Source organism: Haliotis rubra, unplaced genomic scaffold, assembly GCF_003918875.1.
Source record: "Haliotis rubra isolate DU_JTF1 unplaced genomic scaffold, ASM391887v1 Scf1180, whole genome shotgun sequence".
Lineage (NCBI taxonomy): Eukaryota > Metazoa > Mollusca > Gastropoda > Lepetellida > Haliotidae > Haliotis > Haliotis rubra.
In genome coordinates this window covers 1-25,127 of record NW_025765093.1, presented here as the reverse complement: position 1 = coordinate 25,127, position 25,127 = coordinate 1, and the positions used below count along the sequence as shown (strand labels likewise).

Genomic DNA, 25,127 nt, shown 5'->3' with positions numbered 1-25,127 from the left:
AGCCAGTGTGGGAACAGAAGAAAAAAAACCGAATCGCCAGAATGCACTCCTTCAATGGCGATGTGGGCATCATGCACACTTTCCTCATGCAATCAAACATGCACGAGTTGTCACCATCTTCAGTGGGTATAAAACTGAGCTAAAATCTTTGGGCAGTCACTCTTTGTTCAACAATGCCACGTTTAAATCAACTTAAGAGGAACCAGGCTATCGGACGGTTGGAAGCTGGAGAGTCTGTCCAAGATGTTGCCCGTCACTTTAATGTCAATATAACCACGATCTACCGTCTCCAGCATCGATACAACACAACGCAGACTACAGATGACCTTCCCCGAAGCGGCCGACCTAGGGTCACCACCCCTCGACAAGATCGACACATTACACGTCAACACCAGCGAGATCCTTTCCTGACAGCAAGCCAGACTGCTCGAGACACCATAGGAACGCATAATCGACGCATCAGCCGTGACACTGTCATCCGACGTCAGCGTTCCAACAACCTACCATGTCGCCGACCAGCACGTCGTCCTTTCCTCCAACCACGGCATCCACAAGCACGATTTCAGTGGGCACAGGGTCATCAAAACTGGCGTCAACGTGAATGGAGACGTGCCATATTCTCTGATGAGAGTCGGTTTTGTGTGTCACATGCAGATGGAAGGGTCAGAGTTTGGCAACGTCAAGCAGATCGTTTTGCTGACAGAAATGTTTTGGAAAGGGATGCATGGGGTGGACCTAGTGTCATGATTTGGGCCGGAATTGGACTTAATGCGAGACTTGAACCAATGTGCTTCCAGAATGTGGGTCAAGGTGGAGGACATGGGGTCACAGCTCAGCGTTACATTGACCAAGTCATCAGTCCCCATGTTGTTCCATTTTTCGCCCAACATCGTAACCACCTTTTCCAGCAGGATAACGCTCGTCCACATGTTGCAAGAGTTACCATGGACTTTCTTCAACATCACAACATCCGTATCCTACCGTGGCCAGCTCTCAGCCCTGACCTGAACCCAATTGAGCACTTGTGGGATGAGGTTCAAAGGCGTCTGAATGAAGTGCGACCAGTGCCTACAACTGCTGATGAACTTCGTACAGCTGTTCTGGATGTGTGCAGGAGGATCCCCAGGGCCTTTACGAATCGTCTGATCCACTCCATGTACAGGAGATGTGTTGCAGTGATCAATGCTAATGGTGGCCACACCAGGTATTGAATGACGTCATGGCAAGTGACTAGAATCTGCGCAACTCTTTTGCTGTCACAAAATGTAATGACGTCATCTGTTTTTGTTGCTAATGAACTGTTCTTGCTCGAATTTCTGAATATCTGACGCTGTTGGTATTTGTATTCTATACTGTAAAAAAATAAGTACGTATATACTTTATACTAGACTTGCGTTTCTTTTGCGTGTGAGTTTAGATACATGTGAGGCACAGGTTATGTATCACGATTGTCAAAGCTGGAAGCATTCGTGAAGGAAACACATATCTATGTTGCTTCATTGAAAAACGGATCATACAGCTAATAATTTTATTCGCCTATGAATTGTCCATTGCTAGAAGTAATATGATTATATTTCTTCTTACTGTTTCAGATCCACCGACCGGGAGTGCACAGCAGCCCTCCACCACCTATAATCCTTGTAAGTAATGGTGTATCTATGACGCATTACTATCGTAGTGTTCTCGGGACTATAATGTTATTTCTACTTGTAATCAGAGAACTCGTATGAGTTGCTGTTTGGACATGAACTACATTTTTTAGATTGAATACACAACTATCTTTCTTGATTTCACAAGGGCTGAACTGGACAACTGGTGCTAGTACCGTCACTCCATGGTATAACAGGACCACATCCCCGTACACATCATGTAAGTTAAGGAACTCAACTTGCCTGCACAAATATATGTCAGCTGGTGTATGTCTACTATTTACATCCCTCCTCGAGGTCTTCCGTTGACCAACAAAGATGTAGCGGAAATACTGATAAGAGCATTTATCACTGTTATTGAATGTCATAATATTCATTTCTTCTCATTTAGATGCAACGACAACGACTGGTAATGCATTCTTGAATTCTTCATCAAGTCCTAATCCTGGTAGGTAATAGTGTTTGGTCATAGCAACTGACGCGTGAAGTCTGGCATATATATCTTGAATTTGAAACAATGATCACTGATCTAGAATGTTGAGAAACCTTTGACACGTAGGACTGTCGGCAGTTATCTGGTAGATGCATCGAAAATATACATAGACTATAAGTTCTAGCATGTTTATCTCAACACATGCCTCTTATTGAGGAGAGAAATGAATTGTCTTTTCTGGAAAACTGTAAGGTCAAGAAACATGCTAAAGGTATGGAGGTCAAATGCATGTTTCATATATTCAATGTTTTGTGAGGAAATTGCCACACCACACTTTCAGTTAATGTTTTGAAATATCGTTCACACTTGGTATTTATGTTGATCCTGTACCCTGTCCCATGATATCAATCTCGGAGTGTCATGAATATACAGTATAGGATACATATCGAGGTATTTCGCTTTCAGACTGTTCCCAAAATCTCACTGGTACATATGGAAGTTTTAGCAGCCCTGGAGCGGGGTCTTCGTACTCTCCCAATCTTGACTGCCTCTACACCATTCCTTCACCACCAGCAGGGAGCCAGATTGACATAACATTCCAGCTATTCCACTTGGAAGAACATTCTTCTTGCGGCTATGACTTTGTTAGCTTCTCTTACAACAGTCAGAAGATCTGCGGTCAGAAGTCCACACCTGTGTCATACTCCTGTACGTGAGCAGTATTATTGTCCGTTATGAGTGTTCACCTACACACCCTACATTTCCACATTTCTTTACAATACCTATTACCCCGCAGTGTTTCAGAAAATAAATCAAACATAAAACTCAAGGATTATCGATAACTGTCATTTTTGGACTTAGCTTCTAACAATAAACCAAAACGGTTAGATAAACGAGAGGGTTAGTGGTAATTGTCCGTCATAAGACCTATTTCAGTTGCCAAATGTACTTATATTATTAAGGGTTCTGTCATTTAAAGAGGTACCTCAACCAGTACGTCACCACATAATGTATAACATATTAAAGAAGGTCATTTGCTCTTAAGTTCATGATTGTCCCAAATGGAAATATCTATTTACCTATCGGCACACTGATATCCCTGACATAAACATTTATCTACCTTTCAATTACAGAAATGTCATCTGAAATGAAAGAAATTCAGTTGTATTCGCTTCATGCTTAGGTTTCAGTCAGAGCGATGTCACATAACAGTTGCCTTTCAATCACAGTCACAGAAAGTGACCATCAGAATGTGGCTAGACACAGACAGTACGGGATTGATTGAAAACGACGGATTAGTAATGATAATCAGTGTGATTTTATGTGTCTTCAAATTGCTGATGGTAGATATAGCCACAATGGCCTGCACAACTTTGTCTACATGTAAGCAAATAGAAGCGGCAAAACCATTTTCACATTCATAAGAAATCTCTGCCAAAACGTTCAACGTTTTAATCAAGATTTGTAAGTGGTTTGTGTGAAAGTAGTTAGAATGGCATGAAAGATAGTAACTATGCATACCTGATTGTTTTCAGTTGTGTCACAGGAGAGGGACTTCCAGATACACTTCCACACTGACGGTTCAGTTCAGTATTCTGGTTTTATTGCAACATTTAGGATTCGAGAAAGTAAGTAAAAACATATTTCTATTTTACAGCTGCTTATCTGTCTGTAGATAATATCCATATCCAACACATCCTCGCACAAATCCTGTTCAATTACCTGTGTGTAATGTGTGAGAAATTGTATCTGCATGTGTGAAAACTGAGACAACTTCCCATAAAAATACTTTTTCTGAATGTAGTAATTCTATTAATATGATATACGTACGGGTATATTATACCGACTGTGATATAGAAAGGTTTCAGACTGCAAACGTATTTGACTGCCCCAAATACACAAGCAATTATTGAACAGAAATGAGAATCGGTTGAGATAGAGAACCCCCGAGACCAAGTATCTAGACCTAGTTCTATCAATACTCAACCAACTTCGTATGTAATATATTGAAACCACTCACAAATACAGTTCCAGCTTTCGTTCGAGATGATACAGGCTGTTTTCCATCACCTATCTGAAGTCATACCTACGCATGCTGTTCTGTTGACCTTTGACGTGAAACATTTTTACACGAATGTGGCTCATGATCTGGGGCTAGAAGGATTCCGATGTCACTGACTGCAGTTTGACGAATACATTCATCATACACTATTTGACTAACTGACTGACTGAGTTTGGTTTTACGCCGCCTTTAGCAATATTCCAGCAACATCAGGGCGGGGAAACCAGAAATGGGCTTCACACATTGTACCCATGTGGGGATTCGAGCCCGGGTCTTCGGCGTGACGAGCCAACGCTTTAACCATTAGGCTACCCCACCGCCCCACACTTGAAATGTATCGTGGCCAACAATATCTAATATTTCAACAACACATTTCATCGGCACATAAACAGCCAGGGGCACAAGATTAGTACATGCATACGCTACACAATTGATCGGGTATGTAGGTGAAATATTACATTCCAAAGTAGTAATATCGATGCATGAAAATACTGCAAATGCGTGAGAACGTAGAGAAGAGATTTCGATGATTATTTCTCACTTGGATCTCAACAGTGGAAAAGTTAAATATTTTTGGAAGATTCTTGCTTCGATACCTCCGTTGATTTTATTCACCATGGTTTCGTTATTGTACGTGGAAACTGGTAAAACAGAGTGTAATGATTTAAAAGCAATAGTGACTTAACGATAGGCTATGACAGCCATCAAATTATTTAGCTTTACTTTGATATTAGTTTGCGGGGAGTTTGTAGTTGTACATTGAATATAGTTCAGCCGTTGCTGGTCTGTGCTGGAATGGTATGATCATTACGTTATTAAACAACTTCCAACATTTGATATAACATAAATCATTCCACAGAACTAATTACAAACATTCCACAGGCACAAAACGGCAAACTTGAGCAATGTAGAAAATACAGCATATGCGCAGGACATTAGAACTCAGCTCTTCCTTTGAGAGCGCCGCATCAAACTCGGGATAAGAATCTGACACGCGAGATTTGACCAATGAAAGCTATTACTTCATTGAACGTTTTCGTGTTTGATTATTTAGGCTGTTACACTGCTTCCTTCCTTTATGCATGATAACGCCAATCCAAATTATTCCAAGTACAGAAGAAATTCAGCGTCCAAATGTAAACAGACAGAAACTTATTTTTTTGCATGAGTTATTTCCCTTGTGACACCTACACATGCACTTGTTTTACCGTAATTATTGAACACTGTAGTCACTTTATTAGACATAAAGATCACGCATAATTGAAATTGAACATAGAGACGTAATTTGATGCCCAAATCCCTTCTTCTACAGGCAGATGTTACCATGTCCTGACAGACTAAATTATCAGACTATGTGTATGTACATGTACTATATGTCACTGCTGCAGAGTGGTACATGAGTCGTAATTTGATGGCCCAAACTCTTACTCTACAGACAGCTGTTACCACGTCCTGACAGACACCGAAGGACAGGTCCAGGTTCCTGGCAATGCCAGCGCCAACTACTCTCCTAACCTCGACTGCCTGTTCACCATCAGGCCTCCAGCAGGTGGCCCATGGGTTGTTAACATCACTCTGGAAGAGTTTGACGTTCAGAGATATTATTCCTACTCGAGTAACTATTTCTCCAACTCCTGCCGCTATGACTACATGCAGATCCTCTACGACGGCTACTCCTCTTCCAGGATGTGTGGAACGAGGACTTCGCCAATATCTTACAAATGTCAGTAACACATTCGATACAAACAGCCATCAGTGAAAGACATTATCGCTTCTAAGGATAATTGTAATCAAGTGCTTATAGGCATATTCTGATTTGTATATATTAAATCGCCCAGTTGCGTGATTACGCCGTGATGCTTCAATATAGAGGATAATACAGTTGTGTAGAATTTGTATGATCATGGTATTTATTCTATATTTTAAAAGAAAGAATGAATTTATGCTGTTGAGTGATTGGTGTCAAAGAGGAAGTATTTTATTCCAATCTTTTCAGACAACATCTTTGAAAGCGACCTGAACATCACCTTTCACAGTGACAGCTCTACTGAGAGGAGTGGATTTAACTTCACCTACACTTACAGCAACAGTAAGGAGCGTTCAAAATAATTTGGAGGCATGTTGAGAAAGGCTTAAAATATACATGCATTTAGGACAGGACCTAGATATTTATCCAGTCCATTTTTGGCCCAACATCTGTGTTTTGAGTAATATGTACGTAGAACTCTCTCCAGATCAGATTTAGTTACATACATATGTCGACATAGAGGTTACAAATGTGGATGATAATATGTGAATATTTCAGACACCTGTGTGACGGACCTCGACCCAAATAACGGTACAATCCGCAGCCCGGTGACTGAAGGTGAACTGACCTACCCACCAGACACCTTGTGTATTTATTACCTCGACCTGGGAGATTCCCTCAAGACCGTTACTTTCACAGTCAGGGTGTTTGATGTACCTTGTGGGGATTACTTCAGCATTAACGGACAGAGTTTCTGTGGAAACAGGTTGACACAGACGTCATGTGAGTAGTGAATCCATGTCCGTCCAAGACGTCCATTAGGTGTGAATGGTTTTATATACTACCATACGATAACGGTGGCTAATCAAGTGTTTTAGACCAGTTTAAATAGCAAAACGTTATGGGACAGCGACAACCAATTAGTGTTGTTTCCTGCAATAACGTTTGTCTGAATATATGCATACACATTTTGTTTCGTTGTCTTAGAGACCTATACGATGGCGGCAATGCTGTCCCTATCTTTCATCACAGTTAGAAAGTGTGGCTACATGAAGGATGTAGTTGGTATTCGAACATCTCCGAACAAAACTAGCAACCTATTAAACCTCGCTTTCGTCATGTGAATTATGTTGACTGTTCTACATTTGCTTTTCCTTTGTTTAGTTCCTTTGACTGGGAGGATCAATATTACCTTCCTGTCAGATAGTATTGGAGCTGGCCGAGGGGTGGACGTCGACTACCATGTAACTGACTGTAAGTTATGTAATACGATATAACAGCATACTAGTAACCTTGTTTGTTTTCAGTTCATGTATAGTCTCTTAGAGCTCCATCTGTGATTACAGTGGGTGGAGATGAGGCAAACGGGTTGTTGTAGTTAGTTGGATCAAAATTATCCACTTTGTTTGAAGTCTTTGAATGGCATTTATATCTTATACACATAAAAGGTGAATATTTATGGACGTCAACTTCTGTCAACACTAAATGCATGAGGGACATGGCGTTTCGGCGTGTATTCTTACTTTTTTATCAGGGTGAATGACTAAGAATATACCAATCCAAAACAGTTTCTGAAGGATTATCCCATACACGTTTAGTGTTCTGTTGACTAGTCTGTGTTTCTATCACAGTTAGTATCTGTAATCAACAAAGACACACATGATGACTTTTCCCATGTTTTATAACATGTCATTATATCTGTTCATTGCAGACACATGTGACCAGGTGTATCATGAAACGACAGGGAGCATCGATTCTTACTCTGTGTCAAGACTTGCTCTCACACATGACGTGGACTGTGAATACATCGTTCGTCCGCCCTACTACCCCTTTGTGACAACAATGTTCTTCAGTCCATTCTATATGCCGCATAACTACATGAACAGCAGCGTTACGTGTTCTGGCAGCTATGTGGAGATCAATGACACCCAGTACTGCGGGACTGTTTACGGCCAATACAACTGTAAGTACACAAGACATGTCGATATATTTTTTCATAGTCTAGTGTGTTACGAGGTATAATCTGTATGCATGCAAGATAGAGAAGCTATAGGAAATTGACGAATATGTTTTATTTTTGTTCCTTTTCGTGTTTAACGCTGACATAAGCAATATTCCAACTCTATGATGGCGGCTTGTATATTATCGAGTATGGAGAGGACCATCCACTGATTGATACCATGAACAACTGGCTACAATGAGACTCTATCAATTCAACCCAACTGAACAACATAAACATTTGTAATTAGGCTGATGGAAACCCGATTTGACCCGGAATAACCTGGGCTTGTAGAATATGTAAAGCATCGACATTGATCATGGAACTGACACTCATATGAGATCTGAATTTTGTGACAATGCCCTACTTCTCCACACATAGATATCGTTACTTATCATATGTTTGCAGTCACATCAGTGGGGCCTGAGCTGCCAGTGAGGTATCATCACTCAGCTACAGCGGTCCCAGGGACGAGTGAAGTCTATCATATCTACTACAGCACCAGACCCGGTAGGTAACAGATGACAGTTGGGTTACTGAAGATTACCTAGACATATTATTCCACAAATGCTTAGTTAAGTAATACTTACTGTCATTTTAATTATCCTTCTACTTGTGATGTAATCGATTGATAAGTGGAACTGAATAGTGCATTTATTTTAGTTTCATGCAATGTAACGCTGACCGACACTGTGGGCTACATCAACAGCTACACTGGTTATGGCTCTGCGCCAGTGTACAGTCGTTCCGAACGGCAGCACTCACTGCATCTTCACAATAAAGAGAGACGACGCTGCGGGTCAAACAATTGTCTTTAGATTGAATCAGTTCCAACTGGAGGACCGTGACAACAGCACGTTTCTCTGTAAAGACTACGTGGATATGAATGGTGAAGAGAGACTGTGTGGATACCAGTATGGGAACCGGAGCTGTGAGTATATGGTATCCTGGCTTTTAGTGTTTTAGAAAATTTTGATATAACAGTTTCATGAACACAACCTTCAATATCCATTAAGCAAACGTGCACAACAAGAGAGCATGGTTGTAGAGCATTTTCACCGGCCTCAAACATTAATAGACATTTCTCCACAAATTAGTAGTTTTGATATTTGTTTTCTCTAAGATCGGTTCAGATTTCGTCACATATGTATACATACATATTATCTTTTATATATATTATATTTCCATTTTGTTCACAGTTTAAGCGATTCCGAATATGTTTATGTTTACAAATCGTAACACTATTGGCTCTGCGTTTCTTTTACAGTCAGCTTTGATGGCACATTTGTCGTGACCTTCATCAGTGACAATAGTCAGACAAACATGGGCTTCAACATCCATTACAACATTGTTCCAGGTGACTATTTTAACTTCTGTTATATTCATGTATGCAAAATAACAATGTAAAAACTGCAACCTCTGTAGGGTCCAGTCACTGTTTTAAAGTACAAAAGGTAAGTCGTTTCGATAATAGTGTTATCATGTTTGGGTGAAAGTGATTCATTTATATTACAGATGGTTGCCTTGTGTCCATCTTCTCGACTGAAGGCACTCTTCGCAGCCCTGTGACAAGCAATGGTCTCTATCACAACAACCTTGACTGCCGATATACATTATCAAGCCCATACAGCATGGCGAAGATCACAGTCACTGTCAACAGATTTGACCTAGAACCCCCATCGTACAGTTCCACAAACTGTTACAACGATTATGTATACTATACAGACGGTTCCTACACTTCCGGGAGATATTGTGGTTTTGTCGCTGCAGGAACCACATTTATCTGTGAGGGCAACAAGTTTAAATCGTTTGAAAACATACAGACATGTTCATCCGCATTACCAAATGTATGAAATATGAAAAATACCTCATGACAACTGATGTCTCGCCATGTATAGAGTTTAGTGCATCTGGCTGCAAACTTATTGTAATATCAAATAAAATTAACCTATGTTAAATTTGGGATTACACTTTCTAAGAAAAGTACAGATCCTAGTACTTTTGTTCGGTGTCTCATCCGGGACTCAAACCCACATTCTCAGAGTCCGGCACCCAATCAAAAGTGCAATCCAAACTATAACATGTGTTACATTTGGTCACTTTGGTCATGGCGTGTGTGTTCATTAAATATAGGACATTCTTAGCTCAATCTCTCACATACGAATTTTCCCATTGCATTATTTATGTTCGTCATGTATACTGATTCATACATTGTATGACTAATGCGATGTTAATTCCTCAGGGTACACGAGTGCAAGACAGTTTGACCTTGTCTTCCATTCAAACAACGAGGTCAGTAGGCCGGGATTCGACGTGTCTTACACGATTGAAGAAGGTAATTTCTTTCTTTATATGGTAATTTATTTTGATCTTTAAAATTTTATATCAATTTTTGCATATAATTTACAAAGTGCTTTTCTTTCTCATTACCAAACTATTTTTCCATGAAAAATTCTTGAAGCTCATGTTGTCATTAAATTGGTCACTATCAAATATTTTACTTCAGATCGTTGTGACCAGGTGCTTTCTGCCACCAGTGGAACAATAAGAAGTCCCGTCAACAGTACAGGTCTCTACAGAAGTAATCTGAACTGCACCTATATCATCAGACCTCCAACACAGGGTCCATACAGGTTCAATCTCACGTTCTCTCAGTTTGACGTTCAGAGGACATACTACAATTCCTCATCCTACAGTTTGAGTACATCATGTTACTACGACTACGTGGAGACCAGGTTCTCGGGGCTCAACAGCACCAGCAGATTGTGTGGCAGGATGAGTTCAGCAAGGACGTACTTCTGTAAGTTGTGATAATGTTTCTCAACATTAGCGACCGTTATGAAAGAACTACGTCAGTTGGAGTTAATATATGTCCCAAATACCCTACTGCTTGTCATTAGCACTATCTAATTTTGATCATTTGTTAAGTTTGAATCACCTCAGGTGGGACATTAGATATGATGTTATCCACTGTTCTCTCCATTAATTAGACATGGCCGTGATAAGCTGGAATATTGTTGACTTTGGCAAAAAGAAACAGTCAAAATTGAAGATCATAATGACGAAAAGTGTCTACTCATTAGAACACGCCAACCTCCACTGCAATTCGGGTGGGACCGAAAATGGGCAAAACAGTCCTGTCACATATATTTTAAGACAATTACGCTGGTACTACACCCTTAAGTTTTCTTAGCCAACTGATGGCCATGTATTCATCATTAACAGATACCACATTCACTACTATCAAATATGTTTTATCTGAAGATCCACGAAGCCTTCGTTTTGTTAGCTATGCGTGAAATTCATTGGCCATTCCTCACCATATTACCCCGAAACTAGCAAGGAAAATTCCTATGTTTGTGTCCTTGTATATTTCTACGTTTTTGAATACAATGAGACAATGAAGCATTTTATGAGATTTAATGGCGATATGGTTTTGATTATGTCGCTTTGACATATTATGTGGTGTAAGTGTTGACTACAATAAATGTGAAAACAGCTTAGCTCTTGTTCAGTCAAAATTGGTTGACAGTTGTGATTTATACATGCAAACGAGATCACGGGGTTGGGCTTTGAAGAGGTTTATGACGTCACCAAGCATGGAGTTACACATCGTTTTTGACTTAGCGTATGTGAGGTCAAATTAATATCACACTGCCGTTGCTTCAAGTTGTAGCACTGTCACACATCGTTTTCATCATGACAGTGTCTCTGAGGACAAGTGAGACAGTTTTCCCGGTTCAGTGACACTTTGTTAGACTAAACTGTATGTTTGGGGTAAAATGTTAAGCGTATAACTTACCACTGTTTTCACGACACCAGTTTGCTACAATCGTTTAATGTAATTTTGCATTTTGCGTGCGCTGACGTGCGGATATTATCAATTTCATCTTTACTTCGAGGCTGTTTTCCTCTAATAGCTATTTCGTTGCTTTTCATGAATATGAAAATAATATTTCAAACCATATTTTTTTCTGCATAATCTTTATCTTGATTTGCACCTCCATCCGGAAGTGAAATGTCCTATTTTTAGAACATATTAAACATCTGTTATACAAGTTCGGCATAATAAATCTGTTTATTTCAGATAACACATTTGGTGGCGACTTTGCAATTCACTTCGTCACTGACAGATCTATAGTGAGACGTGGATTTGTGTTGGAGTATTCATTTGAAGAAAGTGAGTATCATGGCATATTACAACATTCCTGAATCCATATGTTTGGTGTGACTTTATTTCTTTCATGACTAAATTATCAGACTATGTGTATGTACATGTACTATATGTCACTGCTGCAGAGTGGTACATGAGTCGAAATTTGATGGCCCAAACTCTTTCTCTACAGACAGCTGTTACCACGTCCTGACAGACACCGAAGGACAGATCCAGGTTCCTGGCAATGGCATCGCCAACTACTCTCCTAACCTCGACTGCATGTTCACCATCAGGCCTCCAGCAGGTGGCCCATGGGTTGTTAACATCACACTGGATGAGTTCGACATTCAGAGATATTATTCCTACTCGAGTAACTATTTCTCCACTTCCTGCAGCAATGACTACATGCAGATCCTCTACGACGGCTACTCCTCTTCCAGGATGTGTGGAACGAGGACTTCGCCCATATCTTACAAATGTCAGTACCACATTCGACACAAACAGTCACCAGTGAAAGATATTTTCTCTGACAGCAATAACTAGAATCTGGTAGTGGTGGTTGTAGTCTTTTAGTTACAAGAGTATAAACGACTCAGTTGTGTGGTTATGCCTTAAAATTTCAGTCGGATAGAATTTGTATAATCATCATGTATGATCTATATTTTAGAAAGGAAGAAACAATGGTTGTTACGTCATGGATGTTAAAGTGAACGTATTTTATTTCAATGTTTTCAGACAACATCTTTGAAAGCGACCTGAACATCACCTTCCACAGTGACAGCTCTACTGAAAGGAGTGGATTTAACATCACTTACACTTACAGTAACAGTAAGGAGCGTTCAAATTAATGTGGGGACATGTTGGAAATCTTAAAGAATACACGTGTGAAATACACATACATAAAGTACAGGAGCTATATATTTTTTATGTCCCATATCTGGGCTCTTAGTAAAATGTACGTACAACTTTCTCCAGATCAGATTTAGTTACATGCACATGTCGACATAGAAGTTACAAATGTGGATGATAATATTTGAATATTTCAGACCCCTGTGTGACGGACCTCGACCAGAATAGTGGTACAATCCGCACCCCTGTGGTTGAAGGTGGACTGACCTACCCAGCAGACACCTTGTGTATTTATTACCTCGACCTGGGAGATTCCCTCAAGACCGTTACTTTCTCAGTCAGGCTCTTTGATGTATCTTGTGGGGATTACTTCAGCATTAACGGACAGCGTTTCTGTGGAAGCAGGTTGACACAGACGTCATGTGAGTAGTGAATTCATGTCCGTCCAAGACTTCATTTGGGTGCGCAAATAGTGTATTACGTGTTAGATCAGTTTATGATAGCAACACGTTGTGGGACATCAGCAATCAATTGGTATTGCTTCCTGCAATAACACTTGTCTGAATGTATGCGTACACACTTCGCTTCGTTGTCTTAGAGACCTATACGGTGTAGGCAATGCTGCCCCTATCGTTCATCACAATTAGAAAGTGTAGCCCATGAAGAAACAAAGAGAATGTGGATGGTGTGACCAACAAAAATAGCAACTGATTAAACCTCCCTCTCGTTATATGAATAATGTTGATTGTTCTATGTTTGCTTTTCCTTTGTTTAGTTCCTTTGATTGGGAGAATCAATATTACCTTCGTGTCCAATAGTATTGGAGCTGGCCGAGGGGTGGACGTCGACTACCATGTAACTAACTGTAAGTTATGTAATAAGCTATAGTATCATGCTAATGTGCTTGTCTGTCATCAGTTCATGTATAGCCTCACAGACCGCCCATCTCTGTGATTAAAAGGGGGTGGAGATCAGGCAAAAGGGATGTTGTAGCTAGTTGGATCAAACTTATCCAAACACCACTTTGTTTAAAGTCTTTGAATGACATTTATAACTGATTCACATTAAGGGTGAATATTTATGGATGTCAACTTCTGTACTATGAGGGACGTGACGTTTCGGCGTGTATCCTCACATACTCTGAACATACTCTGAAACACTGTGTCCCTCATACTACAAAAGTCGATAGCCATTAATTTTCATTTACCGTTTACCACTTTGTTTGTGCACTGACATATGCATACGTCTAGCCCTAGAACATGTTGAGGATTAAATCGTTGAGATGATAGGTGCGAGGAGGTAATTGGGGTTAAAATTGGCGTTCAAAACAGATGCGTTTACATAGCAGAGTATGTTTGTTTGACCAGCACAAATAACAGTTTCTGAAGGATTGTACCATACACGTTTAGTGTTTCGTAGATTAGTCTCTGGTTTTGTTACAGTTAGCATCTGTAATACACAAAGACACACATGATGACCTTTCCCCTACCTTATGACATATTATCATTATCTGTTCATTGCAGACACATGTGACCAGGTATATCGTACAACATCGGGGAGCATCGATTCTTACTCTGTGTCAAGACTTGCTCTAACACATGACGTGGACTGTGACTACGTCGTTCGTCCGCCCTACTACCCCTTTGTGATAACAATGTTCTTCAGTCCATTCTATATGCCGCATAACTACATGAACAGCAGCGTTACGTGTTCTGGCAGCTATGTGGAGATCAATGACACCCAGTACTGCGGGACTGTTTACGGCCAATACAACAGTAAGTACAAAAGAAGTGTCGCAATAATTGTCAAAGTGTAGGCAGTTACGAGGAATGATCAGTATTTATGCATAACAGAGAAGTTTCAAGTAATTAAAGGATATGTTGTTTTTGTCCGTTTCCTCTTTAACGCTGACATTACCATTACTACAACTCTGTGACGGCGGCTGGTAAATTATGGATATTACAGACAATCCAGTGATTGATACCACGGCGTTTGGCTACAATGATACTCAATCTATCAATTCATGATCGGCTGACGGGAACCTAATGTAACCCAAAATAGCCAGGTAAAGTAAGTTGAGCACGTCTTGAACTCACACAATGTTTTTCCCTACTTCTCCAAACAGAGATATCGTAACTTGTCGTATGTTTGCAGTCACATCAGTGGGGCCTGAGCTGTCAGTGAGGTATCATCACTCAGCTACAGCGGTCGCAGGGACGAGGGAAGTCTATCATATCTATTACAGCACCAGACCCGGTAGGTAGCAGATGACAGTTGGGTTACTGAAGATTACCTAGACATATTATTCCACAAATGCTTAATTAAGTAATACTTACTGTCATTTTAATCATCCTTTTTTACTAGCGATGTAATCGATTGATAAATGAAACTGATCAGTGCATTTCTCTCAGTTTCATGCAATGTTACGCTGACCGACACTGTGGGCTACATCAACAGCTACACTGGTTATGGCTCTGCGCCAGTGTACAGTCGTTCCTACAATGACAGTGCTCACTGCATCTTCACAATAAAGGGGGACAACGCTGAGGGTCAAACAATTGTCTTTAGACTGAATCAGTTCCAACTGGAGGACCGTGACAACAGCACGTCTCTCTGTAAAGACTACGTGGATATGAATGGTGAAGAGAGACTATGTGGATACCAGTATGGGAACCGGAGCTGTGAGTATATTGTATCCTGACTTTTAGTGTTTTAAGACATTTTGATATAACAGTTTTATGAACACAAATTTAAGGGGTTACCGCAAGGGTTTCCACATTCCAAGTAAGAGATAAAGCAAGTAAAACAAAAGAACAGGCGCCTGACTCTGAGGGTGTGGGCTCGAATTCCGAATGGTACTCAGCCTAACAAGGGTACTAGAATCTGTTTACCGAAAACAATATATCCCAATTATAACATATGTTGCAAGAGAACATTGTTGTGTAGCATTCCCACCTGCCTCAAACATTGATCGTCATTGGTCCATAGTTTGGCAGTTTTGATATTTGTTTTCTTCAAAGAAATTTTATATTTCTTCAAATATTTATCACCAGGTTTTCTTTTGTTCACTGTTTGCAAGATCATGTATAAGTGTATGTTTATATGTGCAGATGTGAAGTCACAAATCGCAACACTATTGGTTCCGCGTTTTTCTTTTACAGTCAGCTTTGATGGCACATTTGTCGTGACCTTCACCAGTGACAATAGTCAGACAAACATGGGCTTCAACATCCATTACAACATTGTTCCAGGTGACTATTTCAATTTCTGTATATTCATGTATGCAAAATAACAACGTAGAAATTTTAACCATCTTCTGATCCTTTCATTGTTTTGAAGTGCAAAGTCGTTTCGATAATAGTGTTATCATGTTTGGGTGAAAGTGATTCATTTATATTACAGATGGTTGCCTTGTGTCCATCTTCTCGACTGAAGGCACTCTTCGCAGCCCTGTGACAAGCAATGGTCTCTATCACAACAACCTTGACTGCCGATATACATTATCAAGCCCATACAGCATGGCGAAGATCACAGTCACTGTCAACAGATTTGACCTAGAACCCCCATCGTACAGTTCCACAAACTGTTACAACGATTATGTATACTATACAGACGGTTCCTACAGTTCCGGGAGATATTGTGGTTTTGTCGCTGCAGGAACCACGTTTATCTGTGAGGGCAACAAGTTTAAATCGTTTGAAAACATACAGACATGTTCATCCGCATTACCAAATGTATGAAATATGAAAAATACCTCATGACAACTGATGTCTCGCCATGTATAGAGTTTAGTGCATCTGGCTGCAAACTTATTGTAATATCAAATAAAACTAACCTATGTTAAATTTGGGATTACACTTTCTAAGAAAAGTACAGATCCTAGTACTTTTGTTCGGTGTCTCATCCGGGACTCAAACCCACATTCTCAGAGTCCGGCACCCAATCAAAAGTGCAATCCAAACTATAACATGTGTTACATTTGGTCACTTTGGTCATGGCGTGTGTGTTCATTAAATATAGGACATTCTTAGCTCAATCTCTCACATACGAATTTTCCCATTGCATTATTTATGCTCGTCATGTATACTGATTCATACATTGTATGACTAATGCGATGTTAATTCCTCAGGGTACACGAGTGCAAGACAGTTTGACCTCGTATTCCATTCCAACAACGAGGTCAGTAGGCCGGGATTCGACGTGTCTTACACGATTGAAGAAGGTAATTTCTTTCTTTATATGGTAATTTATTTTGATCTTTAAAATTTTATATCAATTTTTGCATATAATTTACAAAGTGCTTTTCTTTCTCATTACCAAACTATTTTTCCATGAAAAATTCTTGAAGCTCATGTTGTCATTAAATTGGTCACTATCAAATATTTTACTTCAGATCGTTGTGACCAGGTGCTTTCTGCCACCAGTGGAACAATAAGAAGTCCCGTCAACAGTACAGGTCTCTACAGAAGTAATCTGAACTGCACCTATATCATCAGACCTCCAACACAGGGTCCATACAGGTTCAATCTCACGTTCTCTCAGTTTGACGTTCAGAGGACATACTACAATTCCTCATCCTACAGTTTGAGTACATCATGTTACTACGACTACGTGGAGACCAGGTTCTCGGGGCTCAACAGCACCAGCAGATTGTGTGGCAGGATGAGTTCAGCAAGGACGTACTTCTGTAAGTTGTGATAATGTTTCAACACATTAGCGACCGTTATGAAAGAACTACGTCAGTTGGAGTTAATATATGTCCCAAATACCCTACTGCTTGTCATTAGCACTATCTAATTTTGATCATTTGTTAAGTTTGAATCACGTCAGGTGGGACATTAGATATGATGTTATCCACTGTTCTCTCCATTAATTAGACATGGCCGTGATAAGCTGGAATATTGTTGACTTTGGCAAAAGAAACAGTCAAAATTGAAGATCATAATGACGAAAAGTGTCTACTCATTAGAACACGCCAACCTCCACTGCAATTCGGGTGGGACCGAAAATGGGCAAAACAGTCCTGTCACATATATTTTAAGACAATTACGCTGGTACTACACCCTTAAGTTTTCTTAGCCAACTGATGACCATGTATTCATCATTAACAGATACCACATTCACTACTATCAAATATGTTTTATCTGAAGATCCACGAAGCCTTCGTTTTGTTAGCTACGCGTGAAATCCATTGGCCATTCCTCACCATATTACCCCGAAACTAGCAAGGAAAATTCCTATGTTTGTGTCCTTGTATATTTCTACGTTTTTGAATACAATTAGACAATGAAGCATTTTATGAGATTTAATGGCGATATGGTTTTGATTATGTCGCTTTGACATATTATGTGGTGTAAGTGTTGACTACAATAAATGTGAAAACAGCTTAGCTCTTGTTCAGTCAAAATTGGTTGACAGTTGTGATTTATACATGCAAACGAGATCACGGGGTTGGGCTTTGAAGAGGTTTATGACGTCACCAAGCATGGAGTTACACATCGTTTTGACTTAGCGTATGTGAGGTCAAATTAATATCACACTGCCGTTGCTTCAAGTTGTAGCACTGTCACACATCGTTTTCATCATGACAGTGTCTCTGAGGACAAGTGAGACAGTTTTCCCGGTTCAGTGACACTTTGTTAGACTAAACTGTATGTTTGGGGTAAAATGTTAAGCGTATAACTTACCACTGTTTTCACGACACCAGTTTGCTACAATCGTTTAATGTAATTTTGCATTTTGCGTGCGCTGACGTGCGGATATTATCAATTTCATCTTTACTTCGAGGCTGTTTTCCTCTAATATCTATTTCGTTGCTTTTCATGAATATGAAAATAATATTTCAAACCATAATTTTTTCTGCATAATCTTTATCTTGATCTGCACCTCCATCCGGAAGTGAAATGTTCTATTTTTAGAACATATTAAACATCTGTTATACAAGTTCGGCATAATAAATCTGTTTATTTCAGATAACACATTTGGTGGCGACTTTGCAATTCACTTCGTCACTGACAGATCTATAGTGAGACGTGGATTTGTGTTGGAGTATTCATTTGAAGAAAGTGAGTATCATGGCATATTACAACATTCCTGAATCCATATGTTTGGTGTGACTTTATTTCTTTCATGACTAAATTATCAGACTATGTGTATGTACATGTACTAAATGTCACTGCTGCAGAGTGGTACATGAGTCGAAACTTAATGGCCCAAACTCTTTCTCTACAGACAGTTGTTACCATGTCCTGACAGACTAAATTATCAGACTATGTGTATGTACATGTACTATATGTTACTGCTGCACGAGTGGTACATGAGTCGAAATTTGATGGCCAAACTCTTTCTCTACAGACAGCTGTTACCACGTCGCCACAGACACCGAAGGACAGATCCAGGTTCCTGGCAATGGCATCGCCAACTACTCTCCTAACCTCGACTGCCTGTTCACCATCAGGCCTCCAGCAGGGCCCATGGGTTGTTAACATCACACTGGAGGAGTTCGACATTCAGAGATATTATTCCTACTCGAGTAACTATTTCTCCACTTCCTGCAGCAATGACTACATGCAGATCCTCTACGACGGCTACTCCTCTGCCAGGATGTGTGGAACGAGGACTTCGCCCATATCTTACAAATGTCAGTACCACATTCGACACAAACAGTCACCAGTGAAAGATATTTTCTCTTACAGCAATAACTAGAATCTGGTAGTGGTAGTTGTGGTCTTTTAGTTACATGAGTATAAACGACTCAGTTGTGTGGTTATGCCTTCAAATTTCAGTCGGATAGAATTTGTATAATCATCATGTATGATCTATATTTTAGAAAGGAAGAAACAATGTTTGTTACGTCATGGATGTTAAAGTGAAAGTATTTTATTTCAATGTTTCAGACAACATCTTTGAAAGCGACCTGAACATCACCTTCCACAGTGACAGCTCTACTGAGAGGAGTGGATTTAACATCACCTACACTTACAGTAACAGTAAGGAGCATTCAAATTAATGTGGGGACATGTTGGAAATGTTAAAGAATACACGTGTGATAATACACATACATAAAGTACAGGAGCTATATATTTTGTATGTCCCATATCTGGGCTCTTAGTAAAATGTACGTACAACTTTCTCCAGATCAGATTTAGTTACATGCACATGTCGACATAGAAGTTACAAATGTGGATGATAATATGTGAATATTTCAGACCCCTGTGTGACGGACCTCGACCAGAATAGTGGTACAATCCGCACCCCTGTGGTTGAAGGTGGACTGACCTACCCAGCAGACACCTTGTGTATTTATTACCTCGACCTGGGAGATTCCCTCAAAACCGTTACTTTCTCAGTCAGGCTCTTTGATGTATCTTGTGGGGATTACTTCAGCATTAACGGACAGCGTTTCTGTGGAAGCAGGTTGACACAGACGTCATGTGAGTAGTGAATTCATGTCTGTCCAAGACTTCATTTGGGTGCGCAAATAGTGTATTACGTTTTAGATCAGTTTATGATAGCAACACGTTGTGGGACATCAGCAATCAATTGGTACTGCTTCCTGCAATAACGCTTGTCTGAATGTATGCGTACACACTTCGCTTCGTTGTCTTAGAGACCTATACGGTGTAGGCAATGCTGCCCCTATCGTTCATCACAATTAGAAAGTGTAGCCCATGAAGAAACAAAGAGAGTATGGATGGTGTGACCAACAAAAATAGCAACTTATTAAACCTCCCTCTCGTTATATGAATAATGTTGATTGTTCTATGTTTGCTTTTCCTTTGTTTAGTTCCTTTGATTGGGAGAATCAATATTACCTTCGTGTCCGATAGTATTGGAGCTGGCCGAGGGGTGGACGTCGACTACCATGTAACTGACTGTAAGTTATGTAATAAGATATAGTAGCATGCTAATGTCCTTGTCATGTGTAGTCTCACAGAGCGCCCATCTCTGTAATTAAAAGTGGATGGAGATCAGGCAAAAGAGATGTTGTAGCTAGTTGGATCAAACTTATCCAAACACCACTTTGTTTAAAGTCTTTGAATGACATTTATACCTGATACACATTAGGGGTGAATATTTATGGATGTCAACTTTCTGTACTATGAGGGACGTGACGTTTCGGCGTGTATCCTCACTTCTTCATTGGTGAAGGAGTGAGAACATACTCTGGAAACGCTGTGTCCCTCATACTACAAAAAAGTCGATATCCATTAATTTTCATTTACCGTTTACCACTTTGTTTGTGCACTGACATATGCATACGTCTAGCCCTAGAACATGTTGAGGATTAAATCGTTGAGATGATAGGTGCGAGGAGGTAATTGGGGTTAAAATTGGCGTTCAAAACAGATGCGTTTACATAGCAGAGTATGTTTGTTTGACCAGCACAAATAACAGTTTCTGAAGGATTGTACCATACACGTTTAGTGTTTCGTAGATTAGTCTATGGTTTGGTTACAGTTAGCATCTGTAATACACAAAGACACACATGATGACCTTTCCCTACCTTATGACATATTATCATTATCTGTTCATTGCAGACACATGTGACCAGGTATATCGTACAACATCGGGGAGCATCGATTCTTACTCTGTGTCAAGACTTGCTCTAACACATGACGTGGACTGTGACTACATCGTTCGTCCGCCCTACTACCCCTTTGTGATAACAATGTACTTCAGTCCATTCTATATGCCGCATAACTACATGAACAGCAGCGTTACGTGTTCTGGCAGCTATGTTGAGATCAATGACACCCAGTACTGCGGGACTGTTTACGGCCAATACAACTGTAAGTACAAAAGAAGTGTCGCAATAATTGTCAAAGTGTAGGGTGTTACGAGGAATGATCTGCATTTATGCAAAACAGAGAAGTTCAAAGAAATTGAAGGATATGTTGTTTTTGTCCGTTTCCTCTTTAACGCTGACATTACCATTACTACAACTCTGTGACGGCGGCTTGTAAATTATGGATATTACAGACAATCCAGTGATTTATACCACGGCGTTTGGCTACAATGATACTCAATCTATCAATTCATGATCGGCTGACGGGAACCTAATGTAACCCAAAATAGCCAGGTAAAGTAAGTTGAACACGTCTTGAACTCACACAATGTTTTTCCCTACTTCTCCAAACAGAGATATCGTTACTTGTCGTATGTTTGCAGTCACATCAGTGGGGCCTGAGCTGCCAGTGAGGTATCATCACTCAGCTACAGCAGTCGCAGGGACGAGGGAAGTCTATCACATCTATTACAGCACCAGACCCGGTAGGTAACAGATGACAGTTGGGTTACTGAAGATTACCTAGACATATTGTTCCACAAATGCTTAATTAAGTAATACTTACTGTCATTTTAATCATCCTTTTTACTTGCGATGTAATCTATTGATGAATGAAACTGAACAGTGCATTTCTCTCAGTTTCATGCAATGTTACGCTGACCGACACTGTGGGCTACATCAACAGCTACACTGGTTATGGCTCTGCGCCAGTGTACAGTCGTTCCTACAATGACAGTGCTCACTGCATCTTCACAATAAAGGGGACAACGCTGAGGGTCAAACAATTGTCTTTAGACTGAATCAGTTCCAACTGGAGGACCAGGACAACAGCACGTCTCTCTGTAAAGACTACGTGGATATGAATGGTGAAGAGAGACTATGTGGATACCAGTATGGGAACCGGAGCTGTGAGTATATGGTATCCTGACTTTTAGTGTTTTAAGACATTTTGATATAAGAGTTTTATGAACACAAATTTAAGGGTTACCGCAAGGGTTTCCACATTCCAAGTAAGAGATAAAGCAAGTAAAACAAGAGAACAGGCGCCTGACTCTGAGGGTGTGGGCTCGAATCTGAATGGTACTCAGCCTAACAAGGGTACTTAGAATCTGTTTTACCGAAAACAATATATCCTAATTATAACATATGTTACAAGAGAACATTGTTGTGTAGCATTCCCACCCTGCCTCAAACATTGATCGTCATTGGTCCATAGTTTGGCAGTTTTGATATTTGTTTTCTTCAAAGAAATTTTATATTTCTTCAAATATTTATCACCAGGTTTCTTTGTTCACTGTTTGCAAGATCATGTATAAGTGTATGTTTATATGTGCAGATGTGATGTCACAAATCGCAACACTATTGGTTCTGCGTTTTTCTTTTACAGTCAGCTTTGATGGCACATTTGTCGTGACCTTCATCAGTGACAATAGTCAGACAAACATGGGCTTCAACATCCATTACAACATTGTTCCAGGTGACTATTTCAATTTCTGTATATTCATGTATGCAAAATAACAACGTAGAAATTGTAAAATCCACCTTCAGATCCTTTCATTGTTTTGAAGTGCCAAGTCGTTTCGATAATAGTATTATTGTGTTTGTGTGAAACTGATTCATTTATATTACAGATGGTTGCCTTTGTGTCCATCTTCCTCGACTGAAGGCACTCTTTCGCAGCCCTGTGACAAGCAATGGTCTTCTATCACAACAACCTTGACTGCCGATATACATTATCAAGCCCATACAGCATGGCGAAGATCACAGTCACTGTCAACAGATTTGACCTAGAACCCCCATCGTACAGTTCCACAAACTGTTACAACAACGATTATGTATACTATACAGACGGTTCCTACACTTCCGGGAGATATTGTGGTTTTGTCGCTGCAGGAACCACATTTATCTGTGAGGGCAACACGTTTCAATCGTTTGAAAACATACATCGGCATTCCATGTAAGTATGAAAAAATGCTTTTATGAAATATGAAAGGTTGTTTTGTATTATCAACATCATAACAAAAATACCCTATGTCAGCTGACACCTCCCCCCGGCAATCTATGGAGAAAGTTCAGTGTATTTGGTTGCATATTTATTGTAACATTAATGCCAGTCTAAGCTCAATCTCTCACATACGAATTTCCCCATTGCATTATTTATGCTCTTCATGTGTAATGATCCATGCATCGTATGACAAATGTAGTTTTAATTCCTCAGGGTACACGACTGACGTGCAGTTTGACCTGGTCTTTCATACAAACAATGAAATCAGTAGGCCGGGATTCAACGTGTCTTACAAGAGTTGAGGAAGGTAATTTCACTCTTTATATAGTAATGTATTTTGATATTTAAAATTTTATATCAGTTGTTACATATAATCTACAAAGTGCTGTTTCTTTCTCTCAACACCAGACTATTTTTCCATGAAAAATTCTTGAATCTCATCATGTTTTTAAATTGTTGACCATAAAATGTTTTACTTTCAGATCGTTGTGACCAGGTGCTTTCTGACCCCCAGTGGAACAAATAAGGAGTCCCGTGTACAGTACAGGTCTCTACAGAAGTAATCTGAACTGCACCTATATCATCATCAGACCTCCAACACAGGGTCCATACAGGTTCAATCTCACGTACTCTCAGTTTGACGCGTTCAGAGGACATACTACAACTCCTCATCCACCACAGTCTGAGTACATCATGTAGGCTACGACTACGTGGAGACCAGGTTCTCGGGACTGACAGGCACCAACAGATTGTGTGGCAGGATAAGCTCACCAAGGACGTACTTTTGTAAGTCTGAAAGAACCAACTAGTTTGTTGTTAAAATAGGTATTTAGCAGTCCACTGCTTGTAAAAAAGAGCTGTTGCTACTTTGGGTCTTTTGTTAGGTTGACTCACGGCGGGTTCAACATTAGATATAATGTCATTAACTATTCTGTCCACTAATCCAATATTAATGTGATAAGCTGGAATGTTGCTGACTAATGCATAACAACAAAGAAACAAAAACAATTGCTTATTTAGGAACAGTGTATTCCATCTTAGTACATCGTCGCCAACCACTGACAACAAAGGCTTGGGCATTGGGGCTATATCGATGTATAGGGAAAGTAGGCAATTGCAGTTGACGTCATCCTTCTTGCTGTTCAGTCTTTGAATGTCTCCGTAACTCCTCAGTTCTTGTATCTATGTATTTGATGTATAAGTTGAAATAAATTGCTTTTATTATTTCATATTTGCATTTTTGACTTAGTGTACGAAAAACGGCATTACTGACTCTCGCGGATTGAAAGAATGTAGCTTTTAAGAATTGGAAATGGTAGTAATAAGATACGTGTGGTCAGCTGGTTCTCAACCGGTAGGAATAGCTCTGGTAAACTTTGAATTTTCAGGAATTAGTAGCCCATTCATGTTAGAATACTATATTTTACTGCCATGAACAT

The 25,127-nt window shown here is 39.9% G+C and overlaps 1 protein-coding gene across 18 annotated transcripts in view; it reads left to right on the top strand.

Annotated features, from left to right (window-relative positions):
- The window catches only part of LOC124259515 (cubilin-like), a 59,125-nt gene extending 34,788 nt beyond the window's left edge, over positions 1–24,337 (top strand). For 8 of the 18 annotated variants that reach the window (XM_046693730.1, XM_046693736.1, XM_046693745.1 and 5 more), the window contains 19 exons: positions 1,593–1,640; positions 1,798–1,869; positions 2,041–2,097; positions 2,548–2,790; positions 11,978–12,070; positions 12,237–12,524; positions 12,782–12,874; positions 13,093–13,317; positions 13,671–13,760; positions 14,419–14,670; positions 15,050–15,151; positions 15,307–15,576; positions 16,057–16,146; positions 16,298–16,567; positions 17,025–17,117; positions 17,289–17,582; positions 18,868–18,960; positions 19,250–19,535; positions 19,792–19,884. In XM_046693730.1, the coding sequence (XP_046549686.1) occupies positions 1,593–1,640; positions 1,798–1,869; positions 2,041–2,097; positions 2,548–2,790; positions 11,978–12,070; positions 12,237–12,524; positions 12,782–12,874; positions 13,093–13,317; positions 13,671–13,760; positions 14,419–14,670; positions 15,050–15,151; positions 15,307–15,576; positions 16,057–16,146; positions 16,298–16,567; positions 17,025–17,117; positions 17,289–17,582; positions 18,868–18,960; positions 19,250–19,380 (2,804 nt within the window). In that variant the 3' untranslated portion in view covers positions 19,381–19,535; positions 19,792–19,884. Of the gene's footprint in view, positions 1–1,592; positions 1,641–1,797; positions 1,870–2,040; positions 2,098–2,547; positions 2,791–3,617; positions 3,711–5,579; positions 5,868–6,140; positions 6,234–6,449; positions 6,675–7,055; positions 7,146–7,602; positions 7,855–8,298; positions 8,401–8,553; positions 8,822–9,157; positions 9,248–9,405; positions 9,676–10,132; positions 10,226–10,396; positions 10,691–11,977; positions 12,071–12,236; positions 12,525–12,781; positions 12,875–13,092; positions 13,318–13,670; positions 13,761–14,418; positions 14,671–15,049; positions 15,152–15,306; positions 15,577–16,056; positions 16,147–16,297; positions 16,568–17,024; positions 17,118–17,288; positions 17,583–18,867; positions 18,961–19,249; positions 19,536–19,791; positions 19,885–24,170 lie in introns of those variants that run through there. The other 10 variants (XM_046693782.1, XM_046693767.1, XM_046693751.1 and 7 more) reach the window with 9 other exon arrangements.
- The last annotated feature ends 790 nt before the right edge of the window (positions 24,338–25,127 follow it).